Raw genomic sequence first — 25,288 nt, 5'->3', positions numbered from 1 at the left:
TAGTCACTGGAACTTGCATGTTTCAACTGCATGGTTTTCATTTGATCCCTCGGCTTTGTTTCCTCATTGAATTATGAATATTTTGCCTACACAGAGCTGCTTTAGAAATTTACGAGGCTTTGTTTTTGTGCATTTCTGCTTATATTCACAACCACAAGGGCCTTTTCTTTTACCAGGTCCTGCTGCTAGAAGACCAGGATAACCTCTCCAGCAGCTCTCACGGGATTTGTGTTCCTCTTAAAAGGGTATCTTTCATGTCTCCTTTTCCTCCTTCTGCCTCGCCTTTTATGGTGCCCATCAGGCCGGGCCTGTTCTTTTCTCCTTGGGCTGACAGATAAATGCTGCCGGGTGACTCATGCTCCGTGCCTTCTATCCTGAACTGTGGGCTGAAGCTTTATCCCTTTTACCTGCCCTCCTCTGTTCTGCGCTACTTTCTATTCATTAATTATTCATTAACTTCGGAGAGTAAGTCCAAAATATGTTCCTATGGACCCCCTTGCTTTCCTAAACGTGATAAACTCGCTAGTGAGAATGGGCAAACCTTCCCCTGTGTTAAGAGTTATTTTCTACCCTGGTTACTGCTGCTCCAGAATGTTAGGTTTTCCCTAGGACCGTGGGGCATGTGATCTTTGGAGTCTTCCACAGCTTGGTCCTTGAGCACTTACCCCGTTGCTGTGCTAACAAGCTCTCAGTGCATTTGGGATAACTAGAGCATCAACAGAACTTCTCCTGTATCTCGAAGGAATGTGACGTGGTGTAGTCAACAGTGTAGACTTTACAGTCAGGTAGCCCCATGTTCAAATCCGCATCCATTCCACCCTCCCAGCTGTAGGACTATGGGCAAGTCCCCCACTCTCCTCTCCTGTTAAGGTAGAAGCGATCAGACCTCCAAGATTTGCTGTGATGATGAAATAGACCACACATTCACACATTAAAGCATCTGGGTACATGGTAGACCCCCACCTTTTTTTTTTTTTTAGATTTTATGTATTTATTTTTAAAAGAGAGAAAGTGTGCATGCATGCACAAGTGGTGTGGAAGGGGGATGTTAGAAGGGGGCAGGAAGAGGATCAGAGGGAGAGGAAGAGACAGAATCTTCAGCTGGGCATGGAGCGGAGGTAGGGCTGGATCTCATGAACCTAAGATCATGACCTGACCTGAAATCAAGAGTCAGTTGCCCAACCAACTGAGCCATCCAGGCACCCCAAGATTTTATTAAGTAATCTCTACACCCACTGTGGGGCTCAAACTCATGACCCCGAGATCAAGAGTCGCATACTCTACAGACTGAGCCAGCCAGGAGCCCCCGTAGACCCTTTTTAAAAAGTAGTTATTATAGTTACAATCCAATGGAACATTTATCTTTCTGCGGTTTCATCTCAGAAACGATTTGATTTTAAAGCATGTGTTTATATCGCAGACTAAGATTCTGCACTTCAAGACTGCCCCTGGCATGCAATATTCTTTTGTGTTCTTATTCTGTAACTTGGGAAAGGCTAAGCATTCTTTTTGTCTTTGCTTTTATGAACCACCTAAGCTAAAATTAAGATAGTCTTATTTTTATTTTTTTATTTTTAATTTTTATTTTTGACTTGACTTTGTTTCTTTGTCTTGCTTCTCCTGGATCCATTATAGTCATGAAATTTGGGGAATGATTCTAACATAAGGTTTCCCAAGAGAAAAAGAGATGAGGAAGGTTTCTCCCTTGGCTGGTACTTCCTGGGAAGGGGTAGACGATAATGGAATAAACAATGGCATATGGGATCTTATGTGTATTTACCTGCCACCACCTCACTGGGATGCTGAAATTCGACTTAGTTCCATATGCTTCCCCATAAAGTATCCCCAGTGGCTTTTATTGAGAATTTTTGATACTTCAGTAATCACCTTTACTGTCTTGCTTTTAGAATCTACAGTGTTCAAAACAGTAATCTCTAAATCTTGCTTTCAGGACTCAGCTGTTTTTTGGTTTTTTTTTTAAGTTTATACCATCACCTGGAGGTCTTGGTATCTAAGCTTGTACCTCAGTAGATGTGTTTCTTTAAAGAATCACCTTCCCTGCATCCTTTTTTGGGGTATAAAGGCTCTGACGAATGCTCATGTGTTCAAAGCCCTGCTTCTCCCTTTCCTCCCCTGGGAAATGCCCTGTTCTTTTCCAGAGATGATTCTCCTGGCAGCTCCTCCCATGGGACACTATTTGCCTTATGCTTGTTTCACAAAGAAGAAAATGGTTTATTTTTTTTTCTGGTGCTCTTCTTCATCCTGTATTCCTTTGATTAAAGAAATGCGCTTCCCTTACACAGAATCTGATTTTTGAAAAATCAGGGTTTTTTTTTAATGTGGAGAAGCACAAAACCTCGCATGGCACAGATAACCTGCATATACTTTATCTGCTTTCTATTTCTTGAATTCCTTGAAGTTTTACATTTCAGAGCACTATATTTTTGTCTTTCCCTTTCTAACACTACATCCTTATAATACACATTTCCTTACACAACTACAAATAATAACGATGATTTTAGACAACCACACCAGCGACAAACTCTTGACCACACCTCTATGTCAGGCTCTTCTGAGGTGCCTTTTAGACCTTGTCTTATTTAGTCCTCTGTGCTGGGCACTCTTCCTAGTACCATTTTCAAATGGAGCAGCCAAGGAGAGGGAGGTCATTTCCCGGGGTCCCACAGCTGGGAACGGCAGAGCCCAGTCTACCAAACTCGGGTGTCCGAGCTCCTCATCACGGCCCAGATCATATTCTCTGGTGCAGGACGAAGACCTGACATTACAGTCAAAGCCTTTAGCTGTGTGTGCCAGAGGGGAGACCGAGAGATCCAGATGTAAGTCTTTTCTCACTCTGGCTCTAGAAAATCCCCCTTGTCCTCTTCCCGGATTGATTTCTCATCAGATTTCGATGATCAGCAAGCTTCCCACAAAGCCTTTGCTTTTCGTTGTTGCTCCATATTCTTGCCAAGTTTCAGAGCTTCTATTTATTTATTTTTAAAGATTTTATTTATTTATTTATTTATTTATTTATTTATTTATTTATTTATTTATTTGAGAGAGAGCATGAGTGGGGTGGGGGAAGAGGCAGAGGGAGACGCAGACTCCCTGCTGAGCAGGGAGCCAGAATCCCAGGACTCATGATCCCAGGGATCATGACCTGAGCCAAAGGCAGACACTTAACCAACTGAGCCACCCAGGCGCCCCAATTCCAGAGCTGTTAAAAGGAAACTCTCTGTTGTCTTAGTAATACCAAAGCGATTGCATTTGTTTGTGGCCTGTTGAAACAAGTCTCCATCCCTGCGAGATCTTCTGAAGCCCATCTGAAATGAGATAGTGTCTCATCACATGCTCTGGAGAATGACTGTGGATGTATTTTCATTCAATAAAATATGTTGTGGTTGAAGTTGTGGACCTGCCAAATTCACATACTGCCACATTCTGTTGTTCAAAACTCTCTTATCTTTTCATCTGTCTGGTGTTTCCTAAAGCTGCCTAAACATATTATGGGCACCTAGACAATAAATCCTCAAAGCATTCCCTGCAGGCAGAGAGAAGCGGAAAGGAGACAATGTTGCCATCCCAAACATTACACACGAGCAAATGGAGACAGACGAGATTACCTGAAATTGACTGAGGCTGTAAGTGAGTTGGCGGCGGAGGCAAGGCTACCATGTAGGCATTCTCTGATACCATACCCCCTCCATTCCTTTTTTATTAAATATATTGTGATGCTAAAGTAATTTTATTTTCTATTTTGTCTTTTCTTATATGTGAACGCATACCCTTGATGAGCTCCAGAAGGCTCACTGGAGATGACGTTAGCTTGATAAGCCTCTGTTTCTGGCAGTCATGTGGGTGCCCAGACAATCTCTGGCGTTCTTTGGCTTCTAGATGCATCACACCAGTCTTGCCTTCGTCTTCACGTGGCCTTCTCCCTCTGCATGTGTCTTTGTGTCCTTTTAACAAGGACACCAATCGTATTGGATTAGGGGTCCCCCTACTCTAGTATGACATCTTCTTAACTAATTATATCAACAACAACTTTATTCCCAAATAAAGTCACATTCTCAAGTACTGGAGGTGAGGACTCGAACATATGAATTTGGGTGGGAGGATACAATTCAAGCCCTAATAGGTCCTACAAGGTTTCTTTTATTCCACCTTTTCTAACATTTCAACAACTTCCCCAACCTTTCATTAGATCAGTAGTCTATAATATTCTTGTTACCAAATCAATGTGAAAACTTGTGCTTTTTTTTTTTTTTTGAAGATGTTTGTCCTCAACTTTATTCTGGAATCTATGAAAATTCAGCTATGAACTATAGCCTCAGAGTCTCTAAGCTGATGGATTTGTATTTGTAGGTTGTTTCTTCCTCCCTCCTCAGCTTCTCCTCTTCCTTCCATCAGGCAGCTGGCTCCCACTTGTGTCAGACATTGTAAGGTGCTGGGATGCCAAGGCCAATGAGGCAGCCTTGGACCCTGCCTTTATAGAGCCCAGCACTAAAGGGATTGGCACCAAGTTACCAGCATGGGGGATGTTTCCTGAGCAAGGAAGGTTCACAGCTCCATGGGAGCCAAGTCAGGTATTCACAGAGGCTCCCAACCCAGCCTGAGGTGTCAGGGAACAGAGCAGGGTTTAAGATGATAAAGCCAAGTGCCCAAGCCACACCATTTAAGGAGGCACTCACTCTCGGGTGCCCACCCTACATTTGCCTGCCCCTTAAATGGTGTGTCCTAGGTGTCTCTCTGCTCCCACTCTAGTCCTGGCCCTTCTCAGGGATGCCTTCCTAAAGGAGGAGACTGCTAAGCTAAAACTGAAAGAGGGATAGTAGTTAGAAAGATGAATGGAAGTTTCCCAGGCAGAGATGGAAGAAAGAAAGAACATTCCAGCTAGAAGGCCCACCAAACACCCAGGGGAAAGATCCACAAGACACAAAGGGGTAGCTGGAAGGATTCCGGTGTCAGGGAAGCCAGAGGGGTTTAGGTGACATTCAAGAGTTATCTGAACTCATCAAGTCCAGGGAAACTCAGGTCCCAGCAAAGCCACTGTCACCTCTGTACCACCATTGTATGTGGTTGGATGAGGGACAGAGCCTTGTGAGAATTGGAAAAGGTGTCCTTTCTTCCAGGCAGAGATAGCTTTGTGTCTAAGTGCACAGCTCATCCTGCAGAGCAAGGGCTGGACTGAAACTCCCATTTGCCCCCTTGGCCAGGTGTCCATCAGAACTTAGGCACAGAGGAAGGAGCAGGTGCAGAGCCAGGCCCTGCCGACAGGAGTTGAGCTCCTTAGTGCTGGACCAGGACTCCAAAACCATGCCCTAGATGGCCTGGTGGGCAGCACTCAGCTTGGCTGGAGGATTGGCCTTTCTATTCTAGCCCACCTTTGACACACTCTGAATTCCACTCTTCTTGGTAACTTTGGAAGCTATAGAGAACTTACCTTTCTTCTATGACTCACCGGTCCTCAAACTAATTTCCTTAACCACAGCTTCTTGGCTTGAAACAATCAGCCAAAGGAAAAAGATTCTGGGTTTATCACCAGTTTCTGGATTCTTCCATATCTGCATTCTGCAGAGGTCATAATAAGAAATATATTAACATATTTAAGCTTACAGAGTATTTATCAGAATACATTAAGAATTATTTTCTAGGGCTTTTCTCTCCATGAATTTCTTGCTTTCTCATTAGGATTACACTTTTCATAGATCTGGGCACTCCCCCAGGAGACCCAAGCCTTAGAGTTCATCAGGAAACATGCTTACAGCTCTGAAAGGTTAGAGTGAGGCCAGTAGCTCCGTGTCCAAGCCCAGTTTATGGCCTCCCTTGGGAATGCCCATCGCTGAGTGTCAGGTGCATAAGGACCTACAACATTCTCTGCTCTCCTAATCCTCTGCCCAAAAACAGACCGGTAGGATTGCCTAATCACGCAGGACCAATTTAAAGCCAAAGCACACGTCTTTTTCTGACTTGCTTTGTGCTGGTTAGCTATGACTGGCTCAAGGATGATATTAAGAGAAAAATATTTTGATTTTTGTTTAACATTATTACAATTATTTTTTTAACAAAAAATTACTAGTTTTATGGGTACTGCTAAATCTCATCCTTTTTTGGTTTCACTTCCAAATGTTCACAGACTTTTTTGAAGGACAGATTTATTGAGCTGTAATTAACATGCCATACAACTCACCCAACTGAAATCCACAATTCAGTGGTTTTCAGTATATTAACAAGAGGTGTGCAAGCATTACCACAATCATTTTCACTTTTTCATCCCATTAACTATCTCTATTACCATGTTCCCCCAGCCTCTGACAGCTACTAATCTATTTTCTGTCTCTATGGATTTGCCTATTCGGGACATTTCATATACATGGAATCATACAATGTGTGGCCTTTTGTGACTTGGCTTTTTGTTTTGTTTTTTTTTTTTCCGTTTTCTTTTTTTTAACACAGTGTTAGTTTCAGGTGTACAGTTGAGTGACTCAACATTTCCATATATCACCCGGTGCACATCCCAACAAGTGCACTCCCCCTACCCATCACCTACTTTACCCATCCCCCACCCACCTCCCCCTGGCAACCATCAGTTTGTTCTCTAGTGTTAAGAGTCTGTTTTTTTTTTTAATTTTTAAAAAATAATTAAATTTTTTTTATTTTAAGGGTATATATTTGTGAGAGAGAGAGAGCGCACAAGCAGGGAGGAGGGGCAGAGAGAGAGGGAGAAGCAGCCTCCCCACTGAGCAAGGAGCCCGATGAGGGCCTCGATCCCAGGACCCCAAGATCATAACGTGTTAAAGGCTGATGCGTAACCAACTGAGCCACCCAGGCACTCAGAGATTTTTTTAAGTCATCTCTCCACCAACCATTGACTCGAACTTACAACCCCTAGATCAAGAGTTGCGTGCTCTACACACTGAGCCAGCCAGCCGCCCCAAGAGTCTGTTTCTTAATTTGTGTCTTTTTTTCCCCTTTGCTTGTTTGTTTTGTTTCTAAAATTCCACATATGAGTGCAGTCATATGGTATTTGTCTTAGTCTGACTTACTTTGCTTAGCATTTTCATTATGCTCTGTAGCTCCATCCATGTCATTGCAAATGGGAGGATTTCATTCTTTTTTATGGCTGAATAATATTCCATTGTATGTATACACCACAGTCATCAATCAATAGACATTTGGGCTGTTTCCACAGTTTGGCTATTGTAATTAATGCTACTATAAACATAGGGGTGCATGTACCCCTTTGAATTAGTGTTTTTATGTTCTTTGGATAAATACCCATAAGTGGGATTGCTGGATGGTAGGGTAGTTCAATTTTTAACTTTTTGAGGAACCTCCATTCTGTTTTCCACAGTGGCTGCACCAGTTTGCATTCCCACCAACAGTGCAGGAGTGTTCCTTTTTCTCCACATCCTCACCAACAACTATTGTTTCTTATGTTGTTGATTTTAGCCGTTCTGATAGGTGTGACGTGGTATCTAGTTGTGGTTTTGATTTGTATTTCCCTAATGGTGAGTGATGGTGAACATCTGTTTAGGTGTCTGTTGGCCATCTGTATATCTTCTTTGGAAGATTGTCTATTCATGTCTTCTGCCCATTTTGTAATCAGATTATTCATTTTTTGAGTGTTGAGTTTTATAAATTCTTTATATACTGAAGATACTAAACCTTTATTGGATATGTCATTTGCAAATATCTTTTCCCATTCCCTAGGTTGCCTTTTAGTTTTTTTGATTGCTTTCTTCACTATGCAGAAGCTTTTTGTTTTGACCCAGTCCCAGTAGTTATATTTGCTTTTGTTTCCCTTGCCTCAGACATATCTGGAAAGAAGTTGCATCGGCCATTGTCAAAGCAGTTACTGCCTATGTTCTCGTCTAGGATCTTTTTAGTTTCAGGTCTCATATTTAGATCTTTAATCCATTTTGAATTTATTTTTGTGCGTGGCGTAAGAAAGTGGTCCAGTTTCATTCTCTCTCTCTTTCTCTTTTATAAAGATTTTTTTTATTTATTTATTTATTTATTTATTTATTTATTTATTTTGGGGAGAGAGAGAGAGCACACAGGGGGAGGGGCAAAGGGAGAGGGAAAGAGTCTTAAGCAGACTCTGCACTGAGTGCGGAGCCAGTGTGGGGCTTGATCCCATGACCCTGAGATTATGACCTGAGCTGAAACCAAGAGTCAGATGCTTAACTATGCTGAGCCACCTGGGTGCCCCCAGTTTCACTCTTTTGCCTGATGCCGTCCAGTTTTCCCAACACCATTTGTTGAAAAGACTGTCTTTCTTCCATTAGATTTTCTTTTCTGCTTTGTTGAAGATTCATTGACCATGGAGTTGTGGGTTTATTCCTGGGTTTTCTATTCTTGTGCCAGTACCATACTGTTTTTATAATAAAAGTTGAAGTCTGGAATTGCTTTGCTTTTTTTTTTCAAGAATGCTTTGGCTATTTGGTATCCTTGGTGGTTTCATACAAATTTTAGGATTGTTCTTCTTCTGTGAAAAATGCTGTGGTATTTTGATAGGGACTGCATGAAATGTGTAGATTGCTTTGGGCAGTATAGACATTTTAACAATATTTGTTCTTCCAATCCATGAGCATGGAATATCTTTCCATTTCTTTGCATTGTCTTCAATTTCTCTCATCAGTGTTCTATAGTTTTCAAGTACAAGTCTTTCATCTCTTTGGTTAGGTTTATCCTTGGTATCTTATTATTTTTGGTGCAATTGTGAATGGGACTGTTTTCTTAATTTCTTTTTCTGCCGCCTCATTATTGGCGTATAGATATGCAATGGATTTCTGTACATTGGTTTTGTATCCTGCAACTTTACTGAATTCATCAGTTCTAGCAGTGTTTTGATGGAGTCTTTGGGTTTTCTCTATACGGTATCATGTCATCTGCACATAGTAGAAGTTTTGCTTCTTCCTTACTGATTTGGATGCCTTTTATTTCTTTGTGTTGTCTCGTTGCTGTGGCTAGGACTTCCAGTACTGTGTTGAATAAAAGTGGTGAGAGTGGACATCCTTGTCTTTTTCCTGACCTTGGGGAAAAACTAGTGTGATGCTAGCTGTGGGTTTTTAATATATGGCCTTTATTGTGTTGAGCTTTGTTCCCTCTAAACCTACTTTATTGATGATTTTTGTCATGAGTAGATGTTATATTTTGTCAAATTTTTTTTTTCTGAATCTATTGAAGTTACCTTCTGGTTCTTATCCTTTCTCTTATTGATATGATGTATCATGTTGATTGATTTGTGAATATTGAACCACCCTTGCAGCCCAGGAATAAATCCTACTTGATTGTGGTGAATGATTTTTTAATGTGTTGTTGGATTTAGTTTGCTAGTATTTTGTTGAGGATTTTTGCATCTATGTCCATCAGAGATATTGGCCTGTAGTTCTCTTTTTTAGTGGAGTCTTTGTCTGGTTTTGGTATCAGTGCAATACTGGCCTCATAGAATGAATTTGGGAGTTTTCCTTCCTTTTCTTTTTTTTGAAATAGTTTGAGAATAATAGGTATTAACTCTTCTTTAAATGTTTGGTAGAATTCACCTGTGAAGCCATCTGGTCCTGGACTTTTGTTTGTTGGGAGGTTTTTGATGACTAATTCAGTTCCAATGCTGGTTATGGGTCTTTTCAAATTTTCTATTTCTTCCTGTTTTGGTTTTTGGTAGTTTATATGTTCCTAGGAATTTATCCATTTCTTCTAGGTTGTCCAATTTGTTGGCATATAGTTTTTCATAATATTCCCTTGTAATTATTTGTATTTCTGTGGTGTAGGTTGTTATTTCTTCTCTCTCAATTGTAATTTTATTTATTTGAGTCCTTTCTCTTTTTTTCTTGATAAGCCTGACTAGAGGTTTATTAATTTTATTGATTATTTTCAAAGAACCCGTTCCTAGTTTCATTGAACTGTTCTGTTGTTTTTTTAGTTTCTACATCATTTATTTCTACTCTAATCTTTATTATTTCCTTCCTTCTGCTGGTTTTAAGTTTTATTTGTTGTTCTTTTTGTAGCTCCTTTAGGTATAAGGTTAGGCTGTTTGTAACTGACCTTTTTCCCTTGGCATACTTTTTTCAAGGTTCGTGCATTCTTTAACATGTATCAGTACTTCCTTTTGATGGTCGAGTAATATTCCATTGTATGGATATACCACATATTATTTACTCATTGCTCAGAATGGACATTCCTTGGGGCACATTGGGGTTGTTTGTGCTTTTTGACTCTTAGGAATATTACCGTTATGAACATTGTGTACAAGTTTTTATGTGGATACGTGTCTTCCTTTCTTTTGGGCATATATGTAGGAGTGGGATTACTGGGTCCTACTGTAATTCTGTTTAAAATTTTGAGGAGCTGCCACTATTTTCCAAAGTAACTGCACGATTTTAACATTTCCGACAGCAGTACGTAAGGGTTCCAGTTGTCCCACTTCCTTGCCAACACTTCTTACTATCTTTATCATTATTACAGCCACTGTCCTAGTGGGTGTGAGGTAGTGTCTCACTGTAGTTTCGATATGCATCTCCTTGATGATTAATGGTAATGAACATCTTCTTGTGTGCTTATTGACTATTTGTGTATCTTTGGAGAAATGGCTGTTTAGAAACTTTACACATCTTTAAATTGGGTTGTCTTTTTATTTTGTTGCAAGAGTTTTTTTATATTCTGAATGCAAGTCCCTCATCAGAAATATGATTGGTAAAACTTTTCCACAAGCCATTTTTTAAGCTTACTAATACTATTTTTAAAGATGAGTGGTCCATTAAATCTGATTATGACAGCACTCAGCCACTAAAAGTGATGCTAAAGCATTCATTGCCACATTTTGATATGGGATTAAGTGAAAGAAACAGGTTCTAAAACGTTATGATCCTTATAAAAATATTCATGGAAAATCATCTGGAAGTGTATATATCAAGGTGTACAGCGCTATCTTTGCTTGTTGCAATTGTATATATATTTTTTTATTTTTCTGTATCTTTTATTTTAATGATGAATATGTATTATTCTTATAAAAAATGATTTTCAAATTCTCTAAAAGCTCAGCTGGATAAGCAAATGCCTTCCTCAGGCTCATGAGTTTGACTGATTTTGCTTAATATTTGGATGTTCCAAAATCTTATGCGGGTGAGTGTGAAACCACAGTGGGGCGCATTTCAACAGAAGAACAACCCGAAGCTGTAGACTAGGGGTGGGAGGGGAAGGGGTAAAAGGTATGATGACGTAGAGACATTTAACACCAACCTGTATGACTTGCCTCAGTTTGCAGATCATTTCAGACATCTTCCTTGGTTCTGCAGCAACTGTATTGGACACCAAGTTTCAGAGATGTTATGTTCTTGCCCAAGGTTGTGTGGTCTTGTTTGTAAGGATGCTCCAACTACAGTTTGGGGGCATCTGGGTGGCTCAGTCGGTTGAGCATCCAACTCTTGATTTCAGCTCAGGTCATGATCTCAAGATCGTGAGATTGAGCCCCACATCGGGGCTCTCCGTCTCCTTCTGCTAGTTGCGCACGCGTTCTCTCTCTCTCTCTCTTAAAAACAAAAAAACCCTACAGTTTGGGTTTTCTGCTCCTGCTGCGGTACTTGTAACTGATGGTCCTGCCTCTCGTCCTGGGTTCCTCTTTTATAAAATTGTTTCCAAGGGTCAGGTATCTGATGGATGACTTTTGAATACCTGAAAAAGTGTGTTAACCTGAAGCTACATGCTGTGTTTTGGGCTAAGACAGTAGGTAAATGGCTACAAGTTGTCCCTGTTCTGCACCATTACAGACTCTCAAATGCTTTTCTTTCATACTCTATCTCGGGAAAGGAACAATTGTTGTTATATGAATTAACTTATGTCTTGTTATTGTTTTTTTTTTCATTTATAAGCTTGATTACTAAGCTTTGAATATTGCTTTCTTTTAAAGCTGTTGCTCAAATGAAGTCATCTTGGCATTTGTATTTGCTTTATTACCCTTCTATGATTTGTACAGTGGCCTTGCAAACAAAAGACCTATTATTTCCTTGGCACATGCTTCATCATTTATGAACACAAGAACGGAAGAAGATGATTTTTTTTTCCTTTGCTCACATATTTGTGGCATTGTTGGAGTTCTCTAGGCCAAATTAGATGGAAAAAAATCTAAAGTCATTTTGAAAGTATGTAGCTTTCTCTAGATTCTAGACCAGAGGTTAGCAGACTTCTTCTGTAAAGGCCCAGGTAGTAAATATTTCAGACTTTGTAGGTGTCTGTTGCAACTACTCAACTCTGCCCTTGTGGTGCAAAAGCAGCCAGATACAAAGCGTAAACAAGTGGGTGAGGCTGTGTGCCAATAAAACTTTATTTACAAAAATAGACGGAGCAGATTTGGTGCACAGGCCACGGTTTGCTGACTTCTGTTTTCAGTTGTGAATGATTTGTTATCAGCCGTATGCTTCAAAGCCTCTTTCTGTCACCCAAGATGCTGGTGGATTTTCTCTTCAAAAGCAAAATATGATACTTACAAAGCTAATTATTACTCATGACATCCAAAGCTCAATAAGAGTCAGAAGGCAAGTCTGGTATTACTCGGCCACCTGCTTATCTCTTCCTTTCCAAGGTGAAGAGTGGCTGCAGGCTACAGCCTGGACCCTGTTTGGTCCAGGAACATATCCCTGACCGCTTCCTGTGTGTGAAACCTCTTTCCAGTTAGAGAAGGTATCCCAGTTCATAAGCTGTCCAGTCAGGATTTTATTTCACTGGGACCATCTGAACCTCAGATCTAAAGAGCACCTTTACTTTTTTCAATCAATTCCTTTGAAACTTATTAGAGAACAAAAATAGTTGTGAAAATTTTCCAGTGACTGAGTTGAAAACAACTCCCCTTTTTTTCTTTTTGTGGTTTCCTGGTCACTTTCTCATATTATGTCTCCATTTCCCCATGGGAGGTTGGGAATTATAAGATCTTTTTGTAATAAAGATTCTAGGGTAAAGGTAACACAGAAAGGGTGGGTACCTTTCCTGATGAATTTGATATATAAAGTTTTTCCATGCAAGGAAAAGTTTCTATTTCTTCACAAATATTTTAGAGAAGATTGTTTTTAAATGTCTGCTGTTACGTTTGCTGAACAAAATATAGGGATATGTTTTTTTATGTGACAGGGTTTTATCAAAAAGCGACAAGGATTTTTTTCCACTGCCACCTTAACTCATAATTTTTAAATTAACATTTTTCTGATGTCAAAGTAATATAATTTTTTAGAAGAAAATATGGGAAATTTAGAAAGTGTAAATAAGAAGAGTAAAATCACAACCAGTCCATTAAAGGTAAGTATTACTCGTATTTTACTGGCCATTTAGACTGCCCTTGACGCCCGTGTGCATACCGATTTGATATAACACTTTCACCTGCAGGAGATATTATACAAAGCATTTTTGTATTCTGCCTTTTATATACTTCTTTGTTGGTAAATCCAGATCAGCATTAACTTTAATGGCTATGTGGCATTCCATAGTATAGATGTCCTTATTGTAATCTGCTTGGATGATCTCCTATTTGTATATTTTAAGTGCCTTGTACTTTTCCACTATTACAAAGAGTGCTTAGGTAAGCATTCTTGTACATATCTTCTTGTCCTGCCAGAATATCTCTTTAAGATAAATTACTAAAGTGCCATTAGCAGAAATATGTGTGTACTTATGTATGTAAATAATTTTGATATAGAAAAGTTTATGCTCAAATTATATTCTAATAGTTCATGATAGTGCTTTATACCCTCACCAGTACTGGGAAATTTCTATAATTTCTCAACAGATCAGTTATCAGCCTCTCGGCATCCTTTGTGGTTGCTATTATGGTTTGCTAAGTATTTTATGTTTTTTAAACCAACACCTACGTAGCACTTACTATGTGTTAGAGACTGTTCTAGGTGTTTTTATGAAAATTAGCTTATTTAATCTTCATAACCCAAAAAGTAGGCACTGTTAGTATTCTTAACTTAGAGATGAGAAAGCTGCGAAGCAACTGGAAATTCACACATCTGGTAGCTAGTGGAGCCAGGATTCGAAACTTCCTCATTATTCTGAAGTCCATCCTCTTGATCACCATGCCCCACTGCCTCTTCAGAGGAAACAAAAACTTAGCTGGCGAGGAAGTGAACCTGGACAACAGGGGTCAGAGAGCCAAATCCTAACCACAAGACCTATGTATTTTCCCACCTATATGTTTTCTATTTAATTATTTAAAAAATAATCTCTTTGATTTTTTTTAGGATGTATCAAAGTCAGAAGAAATCTCAAGAAGCGCTGCCCCGCTACCAAGAGGCTTTAGAATATATTGAGATCAGTAGAGGTGAAAACAGTCTTGAGTGTGTACCAGTATTGAAGGAATTAGCAGGTGTCGAGCAAGCTCTGGGACTTCATGACGCATCCATCAAGCATTTTCTGCAGGTAAGCTGCAATACACTGGCCACCAAAGCTCTTCTGGACCCAGTGCTTTTCACAGACACAAGTGGAATAGCAACTCCAAGAACGCCTGGCTTTGTTATTCGCTCTGGATAAGAACACTTGGCCTGGAGTCGATGTTCAATGAACATCTTCGTATAGATGACCGAGTGGACAAATGTGGGATGGGGTCTTCTGTTACCAGGTGCATGGGCCTCAGGCAGCCCGAGACTCCCTGAAGATGACTTTTCTCATGTTAGGGGTATAATTCAAGTCTCATTTTCTAAAGTTCTTTATCTTTTCATGTTTATCTCTTTAGAGCTTTTGTTATCAAACTGATTAGGGTTCTTTTCTTCTATACTCTAAAATCTTCACCTGAAGCCACTTGGAGTTGTCATTTATTAGCTGCTGATGTACTTTATCAGCATAGGATTCCAGTGTGTCAGTCTGGGTTCTCCAGAGAAACAGAACCAATAGGATATATACAGAAACAGAGAGAGAGATTGATTTTAGGGAATTGGCTAACACAATTGTAGGGGCACACAAGTCTGAAATCCCATAGGGTAGGCAGGCTGGCTGAAAACTCAGGCAGGATCTCTATGTTATAGTCTTGAGACAGAATTCCTTCTTCTCCAGGAAACCTCAGCTTGTTGCTCTTTAGGCCTTCAACTGAGTGGATAAGGCCCACTTACATCACTGAGGGCAATCTCCTTTTCTCCAAGTCTGATTGTAAATGTTAATCACATCTACAAAATGCATTCACAGCAAATCTAGACTAGTGTTTGACCTAAAAGCTGGGCACTACGGCCTCACCAAGATGACACGTAATACTAACCATCGCTGTGAGTTCGATGCTTTTGTATTTCATCATCTGCTAAAAGCATATTTTTAATTGTTTTTTTATTTTAAAATTTTTATTTTTTTTTATGTAAAGTTCGATGATTCATTTGTTGCGTATAACACCCAGTGCACCATGCAATACGTGCCCTCCTTACTACCCATCACCAGAAATGGGGGAATGGGATATACATTTTTAATTGTTTTATCCGAATTTTTCCCTGTTAAAGTTGTAAAATATAGGCTGAACTCATTCTTGTTATTTCAAATGAGATGCAATGACATGGAACGAAGCATTCCATGTTGCTCTTTCTTTCTAAATTTGTCCGACAATGTATACACCCACCCTTAGTTTATTAGAATGTCCTATTCTGTCACTCTATCTGGATTATCTCTCTTAATTACTATCACCCTGTGACATATTATTATTTCCAAATCATAGATAAGGAAGCCAAGAATTAGAAAGGTTAAGTGATATGCCCAGGAATACCATTGATGCCAATAAATAGCAGAGCCCAGATTCAAACCCAGTAGTTTTTAGAAAGATTTTTCTGGTGGTATATAAGAGAATGGACCCGGGAAAATGTGCCAGCAGTGGAAGTAGGGAGACCAGTTAGGAGACTGTTGGAGTAACGAAGGCTGAAGATGATGGTACCTTGGGGAAGGATGATGATAGTAAGGATGAAGAGAAGCAGATGGGTTTGACAAAGATGTACGAGGCAGAATTGATGAGGGATGGAGATAGACTGGGTGTGGGGAAAAGAGGGAATAGGGAGGAATCGATGACTCCTGGGTTTCTGGTCTGAACAACTACACGGATGTTTTTGTGCCATGTTTATACCAGGTACAGCGGGGGTTGGGGAGCAGGTGTTGGTGGGTGATGAAGAGATGGTGAGCTCAGGTTTCAGTGGCAGGTCTGAGATGCCTACACAGGTGGAAACGTCAGTTAGATCATCAGGACTAGAGCTCAGAAAATAGGTCAGGAAGTCATCTACTTATACTCAGTGGTTGCCTTGAGAGGACTTGAAGAGGACTTGAAGAGGACATGACACAGCCTTAAGTAACTTCACTGCTCGTTGGTCAAGTCCAGAAGGATAACCTGGCAAAGAAAGCAGAGAAGAATTTGGCAGAAAAATATGAGTAAACCTGAAAGTGGTATCTCTTGTGTCTTTTGATGCCTTTTGCTGTTGCGAAGGACACGGAGCTATTGGGAGAATAAATGAGTGAATATTCATAAAGTGCCTAGCACAGTGCCTGATACATAGTGCTACACAGGATTTTAAAAATTCCCCTCTTTCCTTTCCTTTTTCCTTTTCTTTTCTTCATGACTTGGTCAGGGGAAACAGTGAGGCAGTGATGAGGCAGAAACCAGACTGTATGGTGAGTGAGATGCGAGGAAGCAAAAGTAATAAACATAAGTACCTATTTTTTTAATTTTTTAATTTAAATTCAATTTAGTTAACATATAGCATATCATTAGTTTCTGAGGTAGAATTTAGTGATTCATCAGTTGTGTATAACACCCAGGGCTCATTACATCACATGCCCTCCTTAATGCCCATCACCCAGTTACCCCATGCCTCCACTGACCTCCCCTCCATCAACCTCAGTTTGTTTTTGTTTCTTAAATTCTACATATGAATGAAATCATATGGTATTTGTCTTTCTCCGATTGGCTTATTTCACTTAGCCTAATACCGTCTAGTTCCATCCATATCGTTCCAAATGGCAAGATTTTAATTTTTTCATGTCTGAGTAATATTCCATTGTATATATACCACATCTTTATCCATTCATTTGTTGATGGACATCTGGGCTCTTTCCGTAGTTCGGCTATTATGGACATTGCTGCTATAAACATTGGGGTGCAGGTGCCCCTTCGAATCACTATGTCTGTATACTTTGGATTAATACCTAGTAGTGCAGTTGCTGGGCTGTAGGGTAGCTCTATTTTTAACTTTCTGAGGAATTCCCATACTGTTTTCCAGAGTGGCTGCACCAGCTTGCATTCCCACCAACAAAGTAAGAGGGCTCCCTTTCTCCACATCCTCACCAACATCTTTTGTTTCCTGCGTTGTTACTTATAGGTCTGTTTCACAAAGTACTAAGAGGTGAGGAAGGCCGGCCCAGGAAGAGGGACGAGCAAAGGTCTGAAGGTGAGACGTAGCTCAACTTCAGGGAACCGAACCAAGTTCCCTCTGCCTGGGCCATGGGGGTGGTGAAGGTGGTAGATCGGTATCATTCAAGTAGGGTGTTGAAAGTCATGCTAAGGAATTTGAGCTTCATCCTACGGGCAGTTAAAGGTTTTCAAGCAGGGAGACTGACATCATGAGATTATCAATCTAGAAGGGTCACTCTGCAGTATGGAGAATGGACTACATGGCAGAGAATTAATCAGGGAGGTATCAGGAGACGGCCGCAGCAGACTGGGTAGGGGATGATGACAACTGGACTCAGGTGTTGTCATGGTGATAAAGAACGTGGACAGTGAGAGATGCATAGAGAGTAGAAACAGAGGGCGTAGGAGTTGGGGGAGTGAAGGAGGCGGAGGTGTCTGGCGTTGGGCCAGGTTTCTGGCTAAGGTCACTGTGTGGCTGGTGGGACCGTTTGCTGAGTGCAGGAACACTCGGTGGATTTGCCATGTTTTGTGAGTATCCATAATTCTGAATATTCTTATACAAAATGTTTTTTTCTTTGATTATTTGCTAGTATAAATTTTCAGACATTAAACCACTAGGAGGAAAGATGTGAATATTTTATAGTCCTTGATTCAGATGACATTCTGCGAAAGGGTTATTTTGATTTACCTCACCACCAGAAGCTGGTTTGCCTTTGTTCTTAACTGAACCGGTTTCATACCAACCTTGCCAACTCTTTGACACTATTTTACTCCCATGTTATAGAATACAGTCTCAAATTTAATTTAGAGTTTTTCCTTAGTCCGGTTTTCCTAAATGTTTCCTAACGATATCCAGTTCTGCCCTTAAAATCTCAGCGCAGTCTTTGCTGTACCAGTTTCTAAAGTTCAGAGAAAGGCATCCAGTAATAATATGCTCAGGGTCTCCCGGGGAGGGTCATTACCTGTAAGAAAATCCACTGGAGTGAAAGATAGGTGGCTTTTAAGACCCAACAGTATGCATTTCAAAGATTGGAATTTGGTTTAGAGAAGCATTTCCCAAACTGTGTTCCGTAGAATACTAGCATCTCACACATCTCACGAGGATTCATAGGTCTTCCTAGAAAAGATGCTTGTGATTAAATAAATTTGGGAACTATGAAGTTCAAACTAAACACATGTCTCTAACACATGGTTTTACAGTGCATTTAAAATACCAGTTTGGGTCGTGAATCAAGAGGAGGGTCAAATACATCTCCGAGACCCTAGTATTCCCTGGGCCATAGTTTAGAAAACACTGGCTTAGAGAAAGAAACTGGGATTTCTGGAAGCAGGGGTCATCGAAGGGATTTTACGTTCCAGTGTATTACCTTCCAGGCCTTATTACTCCTAGGAGCCCTTGGTGCTATGTGAATGGAAGATGGGTTAAGTAGTGCCTCTCGTTTGTAGGGCCCAGATTCACCATTTTTTTTAAAGATTTATTCATTTATTTGAGAGAGAAAGCAGGGGAGGGGAGCGTAGCGGGAGATGGAGAGAATCTCAAGCAGACTCTCCCCTGATATTGGAGCCCGAAGCCAGGCTTGATCTTGCGTCCCAGAGACCGTGACCCGAGCCAAAATCAAGAGTTGGCCGCTTAACCAACTGAGCCACCCAGGGCCCCCCCCCCCAGATTCACCACCTTAAAGTATTTTGCCACAGTCGTTCTCCCTATCTTTTTATATAGACGCACACACACACGCACGCATATATGTATGTGCCCAGCGGTAACTATTTACATTTTTTTAATCATCTAAAAGTATTTGAATATACCATGTCCTTCTATCCCTGATTACTTAACAAGGATAGTCTCTGAGGTAATCACAATACAGTTATCAAATTCAGGAATGTTGACATTGGTAGAGGCCATTTTCTATTTTGTCAGTTGTCCCAATACTGTCCTTTATGGCAGTCTTTTTTTTCCCTCCCATACAAGATCCAGTCCAGGATCATGTGTTACCATTGGTCATTATGCCTCTGGTCTTTAGTCTAGAACAGTTTCTCAGCTTGTCTTTGTCTCTTTGGACATTGACATTTTTGAAGATACAGACCAGTCGTTTTCTAGACTGTACCTCAGTTTGGCTTTGTCTGATGTTTTCTCGTGACTAGATTTGGACAATGCATGCCCGGCTAGAATATTACAAAAGGATATCGTATTTCTTAGGGTAGTACATCTGGAGGCACGTGATGTCACCTGTCCTTCATTAGTGACATTAAATTTATCACCCAGGGGCGCCTGGGTGGCTCAGTCATTAAGCGTCTGCCTTTGGCTCAGGGCGTGATCCCAGGGTCCTGGGATTGAGCCCCACGTCGGGCTCCCTGCTCTGCTGGGAGCCTGCTTCTTCCTCTCCCACTACTCCCCCTGCTTGTGTTCCCTCTCTCGCTGGCTCTTTCTCTGTCAAATAAATAAATAAAATCTTTAAAAATAAAAAAATAATAAATCTATCACCCAATCATGGTGATTCTTCCTATATAGTAGCTATTATTCCCCTTGCAGCCAATAAGCATTCAGTAGAGAGACACTTTTAAGACCATGTAAATATCCCACTCCTTTGCACATTTTCTCAACGTTTAGCATGCATTGATGAATCTTTCCCAAACCACTCTTTACAGTGATAGTTGTGGATGAATGATTTTCCATTCTGCCATTCCATCCACATTTATCAGTTGACATTCTACTGTTAGGAATGTCCCTCCCTCCTCCCACCAAGTTATTTGTTGTGTGTATGTTTGCTTTTTTCACTTAGTATATTCTAGAAATCACTTTATAGCAGTTCATTCATCTGTACAAAGGTATAATAAACCATTTTATGTACATACTGTGTTTTTCTCAATTCGTTTTCTGTTTGGGCATTTCGATAGGTTCTAATATTTTTTAATTACAGATAATGTTCTAATGAGTAATCTTACACACATATATTTTTATATTATTGGAGTTGTATCTTCAGAGTAAATTCTTAGAAGTGGGATTGCTCCGCCAAAGGGAGCCTGTGTGGATAGTTTTGCAGGATACTGATTTTCCTGGGGCTTCTACCGGTTATACTCCCACCAGCAATGTTGGAGCGTGCTGTTTCCCAACAGCCTCTTCCCAAAGAGCATATCATCAAGCTTTTGATTTCGTTCCTATCTGAGAGGTGAGAACTAACATCTCAGTATAGTTTTTAATCTGCACAATGGAACTGCCTATCTTTTCACAAGTTCAGTGGTTTCCTTAATATATTTTTTGTGAATTTTCTTTTCATATCATTTGTCTACTTTTTAATAGGATTTTTATCTAGTTTCTAACTGTTACAACTCATTACAGGGATGCCTGGGTGGTTCAGTCGGTTAAGTGTCTGCCTTCGGCTCAGGTCATGATCCCAGGGTCTTGGGATCGAGTCCCACAGGGCTGCTTGCTCAGCGGAAAGCCTGCTTTTCCCTCTCCCTCTGTCTACTGCTCTGCCTACTTGTGCTCTCGCTCTGTCAAATAAATAAACAAAATCTTTAAAAAGGGTATTACACGTATTGCCCCTTTATCCATGACATATGTCATAAACATTTTCACCCAGTTTGTCATTTGCATTTTATTTTGTTTGTGGTGTTTTTCTTGAGATAATTTATATAAAAGTTCACCCTTCTAAAGTGTACAATTTAGTAGTTTGGTCCCGTTCACAAAGTGGTGTAAGCATTACCACCATCCGGTTGCAGAACATTTTCATCGCCTCAAAAGAAACTTGCCCCCAGTGTGAGTTACTCTCCCATTTCTTCTCTCACTCATCCCCTGGCAACCACCAATCTACATTCTGCCTCTATGGGTTTGGCTATTATAGACAGTTCATATAAATAGAATCCTATAATATATGCCCTTTCGCGTCTGACTTTTTTTATCTAGCATATTGCCTTCAAAGTTCATCCATGCTTAGCAAGTATTAGTACCCTATTCCTTTAAAAAAAAATTATTTATTTATTTATTTGAAAGAGAAAGACAGCGCGTGTGAGCTGGGGGAGGGGCAGAGGGAAAGGGAGAGAGAGAATCTCAAGCAGACTCCCTGCTGAGCGTGGAGCCTGATGCCAGGCTCGATCCCACGACCCCGAGATCATGGCCTGAGCCGAAATCAAGAGTCAGATGCCTAACCGACGGAGCCACCCCGGCACCTCTATGTCATTTCTGTTTTATGGCTGAAGAGTATTCTGGCATACAGATAGACCACATTTGTTCATCTCGTCATCAGTTGAGGGATGCTTGGGTTGTTTCCACCCCATGGAGATTACAAATAATGCTGCTCGGGACATTCACGTACAAGTGTCCCCGTGGATATATGTTTTCGGGTCTCTTGGGTATAAAGCTGGTAGTGGAGTTGCTGAGTCGTGTGGTAACGCAATACTTATCTTTTTGAGGAACTGCCAAGCTATTTTCCAAAGCAGCCTCAGCGTCCGATATTCCCAGCAGCAGTGCCTGAGAGCCCTACCTTCTTCACCTCCTCACCAACACGCGTTAGTATCTGTCCTTTTTATTTCAGCCATCCTAGTGAATGTGGGGTGGCGTCCCACTGGGCTTCTGACTCGAATTCCTCCAGTGGCTCATGGTGTTCTGCCTTTGTGTATATGCGTGTGGCCATGGGTCCGTCTTTGGAGAAATGTCTATTCAAATCCTTTGCCCATTTTTTAAGTAGGGTTATTTGTCTTTTTATTGTTCGCTCCTAAGAGTCCTTCATACGGGATATTGGATCCTAGACCCTTATCAGATACATGATGTATAAATATATTCTCCCCCGCTGTGGGCTGTCTTCGGACTTTCTGGATCGCATCCTTGGAAGCACAAGAGGTTTTGGCTTCAGGGAAGTCCAACGTATCCTTTTTTTCTTTTGTTGCTTGTGCTTTCAGCCTCACGTCTAAGAAACCCTTGCCTAATCCAAGCTCATGAAGGCTTGTATCTGTTTCCTTCTAAGCATTTTATGGTTTTAATTTTTGCATTTAAATACTTGATCCATTTTGAATTAATTTTTTATAGGCTGTAAAGTAGGGCTCCAACTTTGTTCTTTCGCATGTGAGTATCCAGTTGTCCCAATGCGATTTATTAAAAGGGCTATCTTTTCACTGCTGAATTACCTTGGGACCTGTGTCAAAATCAATTGACCATAAATGTAAGGGTTTACTTCTGGACTTCTGATGCTATTCCATTGATCCGTATGTCTATCCTTATGCCAGCACCACACGCTCAATCAATGTTGTTTCGTAGTAAGTTTATGGATAGTACTATGAACATTCAAGTACAAGTTTTATGGTAAGTTTTGAAAGCCGTAAGTGTGACATCTCCAACTTCTTCACTCTTTTTTAAGATTGTTTTGGCTATTCTGGCTTCCTTACATTTTTATATGAATTTTAGGATAAGCTTATCAATTTTTGGAAAAAAAAAACACAGAGTCAGTATTGACATCTTCATAATATTAAGGCTTTCAATACATGAACATAAGATATCTTTATTTATTTAGTTTTTCCCTAGTTTCTTTCAACCGTGTTTTGTAGTATAAGTTTTATACTTCTTCTGGGAGATTTATTCCCAGGTATCTTGTTCTTTTGATGCTCTTAGAAACAAAAGGTTTTTTTTTTCTTATTTCCTTTCCCTGCTGTTCATTGCTAGTGTGTAGAAATAGAAATGATAGGTTTATCTTGCATGCTGCAATCCTGCTGAACTCGTTTATTAGCTCTAATATATTTTTTTGTAGATCCATAATGCTTTTTTGCCATGCAAAAGCTTTCTTCATGCTTTCACATTTTCAGCATTTCCCTTCACTACATTTGGATTTTGAAGCTTGTAGAGGGATTTCTCTGTATTAGAGTTATAGAGTAACTCACTCATTTTTATAATACTTGTAAAGTTTAATCGGTGACTTTTATTGTTGTTTATTCTTGAGTTGAATAAAGATTAAAGAGTGTTTAAATAAATACTTCCCAACCATTATTGAAGAGATAGCTTTGTGAAGCTGAAATGGCATTGGGTGTGCAGTCAGAAAATCCGAGTGGGAGTCCAGATTCTTCTGTTTGTCAGCTGTTTGATTATACAAGTCATTTAACTTCCCCAAAAAACAAAAAACAGAACAAAACAAAAAAACCAATCCTACAAGAGGCCCTATCCATTTCACAGAACTGCTCAAAGGTTCAAAATGGAAAGTGCTTTGTGAACCATTAGGCATGTTGCCAGTGTAAGCTCCTTTTATTTATCAGCAGTAATTATTAAACATTTATCCAGGCTCCTCTTTCTCTCAGGCTTTACCTTAGACACAGAAAGGTACCGTGTGGCTGCGGCTCTCCATGGGGGCCCTCGCCCCGAAAGCCGTTTAGTAAGTACCCCGCAAAGAAAAGGGGTTTTGTTATTTCACCCCCTGGTTTTTCCGCTCTTCATTCCTTTGGAGTGAGAGAAACGCCCAGAGAGAAAAGACCTTTTATTTTCTGTAGAATGACGACAAGTTCCAAAGTATTTTAGGAACTAACCCATTCAAATGGAGACAAATACCAAGCCCCGTGGAGCCACCGCACGGGGCAGGCACCGGTCCCAGGGGCCGGTGTCCAGGCTGCTCGGGGCCCCATCGGTCCCCCTGCAGCAGGGCTCTTCGAGACAGCCTGCGGGCACGATTGTTCCTGAAACTACTAGTGGCGGATGTTGGCAATAGACCCTTGTTCTCGATCCAAAAGAAAACTCGCAGGATTTCATTTCTGTGAGGTTGTGCGTGGGTGTGTGTGTGTTAAGGGGGGGACGAATTAACGCCCCACGAGCTTCGGCTGCTTTTTTATATCTCTGACAGTCGAACTGCCTATCTTCTTTTCAGTTTTTAGGGCAGCTCTGCCTCTCAGGAGTTCCCAAATTTGGGGGCAGTTGGATTCACAAAGTATCGCGAACTAACTTATCAGTCAGTCTACCAGAAACTTGGAGGTCAGAAAATGCGGCCTCGGCTTCCTCTGGGCAGGTTATGAACCTCGGCCAAGCCCAGGGGACGGGTGACAGGTGCTCACACCGGGCTCCTACCAGCTTCAGAGGATACAGCAAATGGCAATGCCTCTGATTGGTTCTGGTTCATCGCTGTGTATTTGCTGTAACACGCTATTTATAATTTCCCAAATCTCTGAAAATACTAGCCTTTTCTTTTTTTAAAAAAGAATTTATTTATTTATTTGACAGAGAGAGACACAGCAGGAGAGGGAACCCAAGCTGGGGAGTGGGAGAGGGAGAAGCAGACTCCCCGCTGAGTAGGGAGCACCGATGCAGGGCTCGATCCCAGGACCCTGGGATCATGACCTGAGCCAAAGGCAGACGCTTAATGGCTGAGCCACCCAGGCGCCCCAATACTAGCCTTTTCTTGTTTAAAATTAGAAAAGATCCAGAATGCAATTATGATTCTGTGCATTATAAAAATTTTCTAAGAATAACATACACCCAGGTGCCGTACTGTTTCAAGTTACTATTTTTTAAATAAAAATGATAATTCTCTTTATGTTAAAAAAAATCAAGCCATGCAGGAAAATACAAAGAAGTGACTTACATGTCATCCCAGGCCTCCCTTCCCAGAAGTAGCCAGTGGTGATACTTGTAGTATCTTTCCTCTGCATATGTACATATGGGGATAGATTGAGAGACAGGGAGGCAAGAAAGAAAAAAAAGAAAGATTGATGAATTTGATGACATAAGAACAAAAAACTTATCTGTGACAAAATATCCCAATGTCAAAAAATAAATATCAAAGGGAGGAGATATAGGAAGAATTCTTTAAAAAGCTAGGCGAGGGGCGCCTGGGTGGCTCAGTCGGTTAAGTGTCCAACTCCTGGTTTCAGCTCAGGTCATGATCTCAGGGTCCTGAGCACTCAGCGGGGAATCTGCTTGAGATTCTCTCTCCCTCTCCCTCTGCCCCTTCCCCACTC

The 25,288-nt window shown here is 40.7% G+C and overlaps 1 protein-coding gene across 3 annotated transcripts in view; it reads left to right on the top strand.

The window, feature by feature from the left end:
* TTC23 (tetratricopeptide repeat domain 23) overlaps positions 1-25,288 on the top strand; it is a 90,045-nt gene that overhangs the window by 25,691 nt on the left and 39,066 nt on the right. For all 3 annotated transcript variants that reach the window (XM_034667926.1, XM_019803430.1, XM_034667927.1), the window contains exon 6: positions 14,235-14,412. In XM_034667926.1, the coding sequence (XP_034523817.1) occupies positions 14,235-14,412 (178 nt within the window). The remainder of the gene's footprint in view (positions 1-14,234; positions 14,413-25,288) is intronic.

Source organism: Ailuropoda melanoleuca, chromosome 9, assembly GCF_002007445.2.
Source record: "Ailuropoda melanoleuca isolate Jingjing chromosome 9, ASM200744v2, whole genome shotgun sequence".
Lineage (NCBI taxonomy): Eukaryota > Metazoa > Chordata > Mammalia > Carnivora > Ursidae > Ailuropoda > Ailuropoda melanoleuca.
This window is presented reverse-complemented; position numbering and strand designations above follow the sequence as displayed.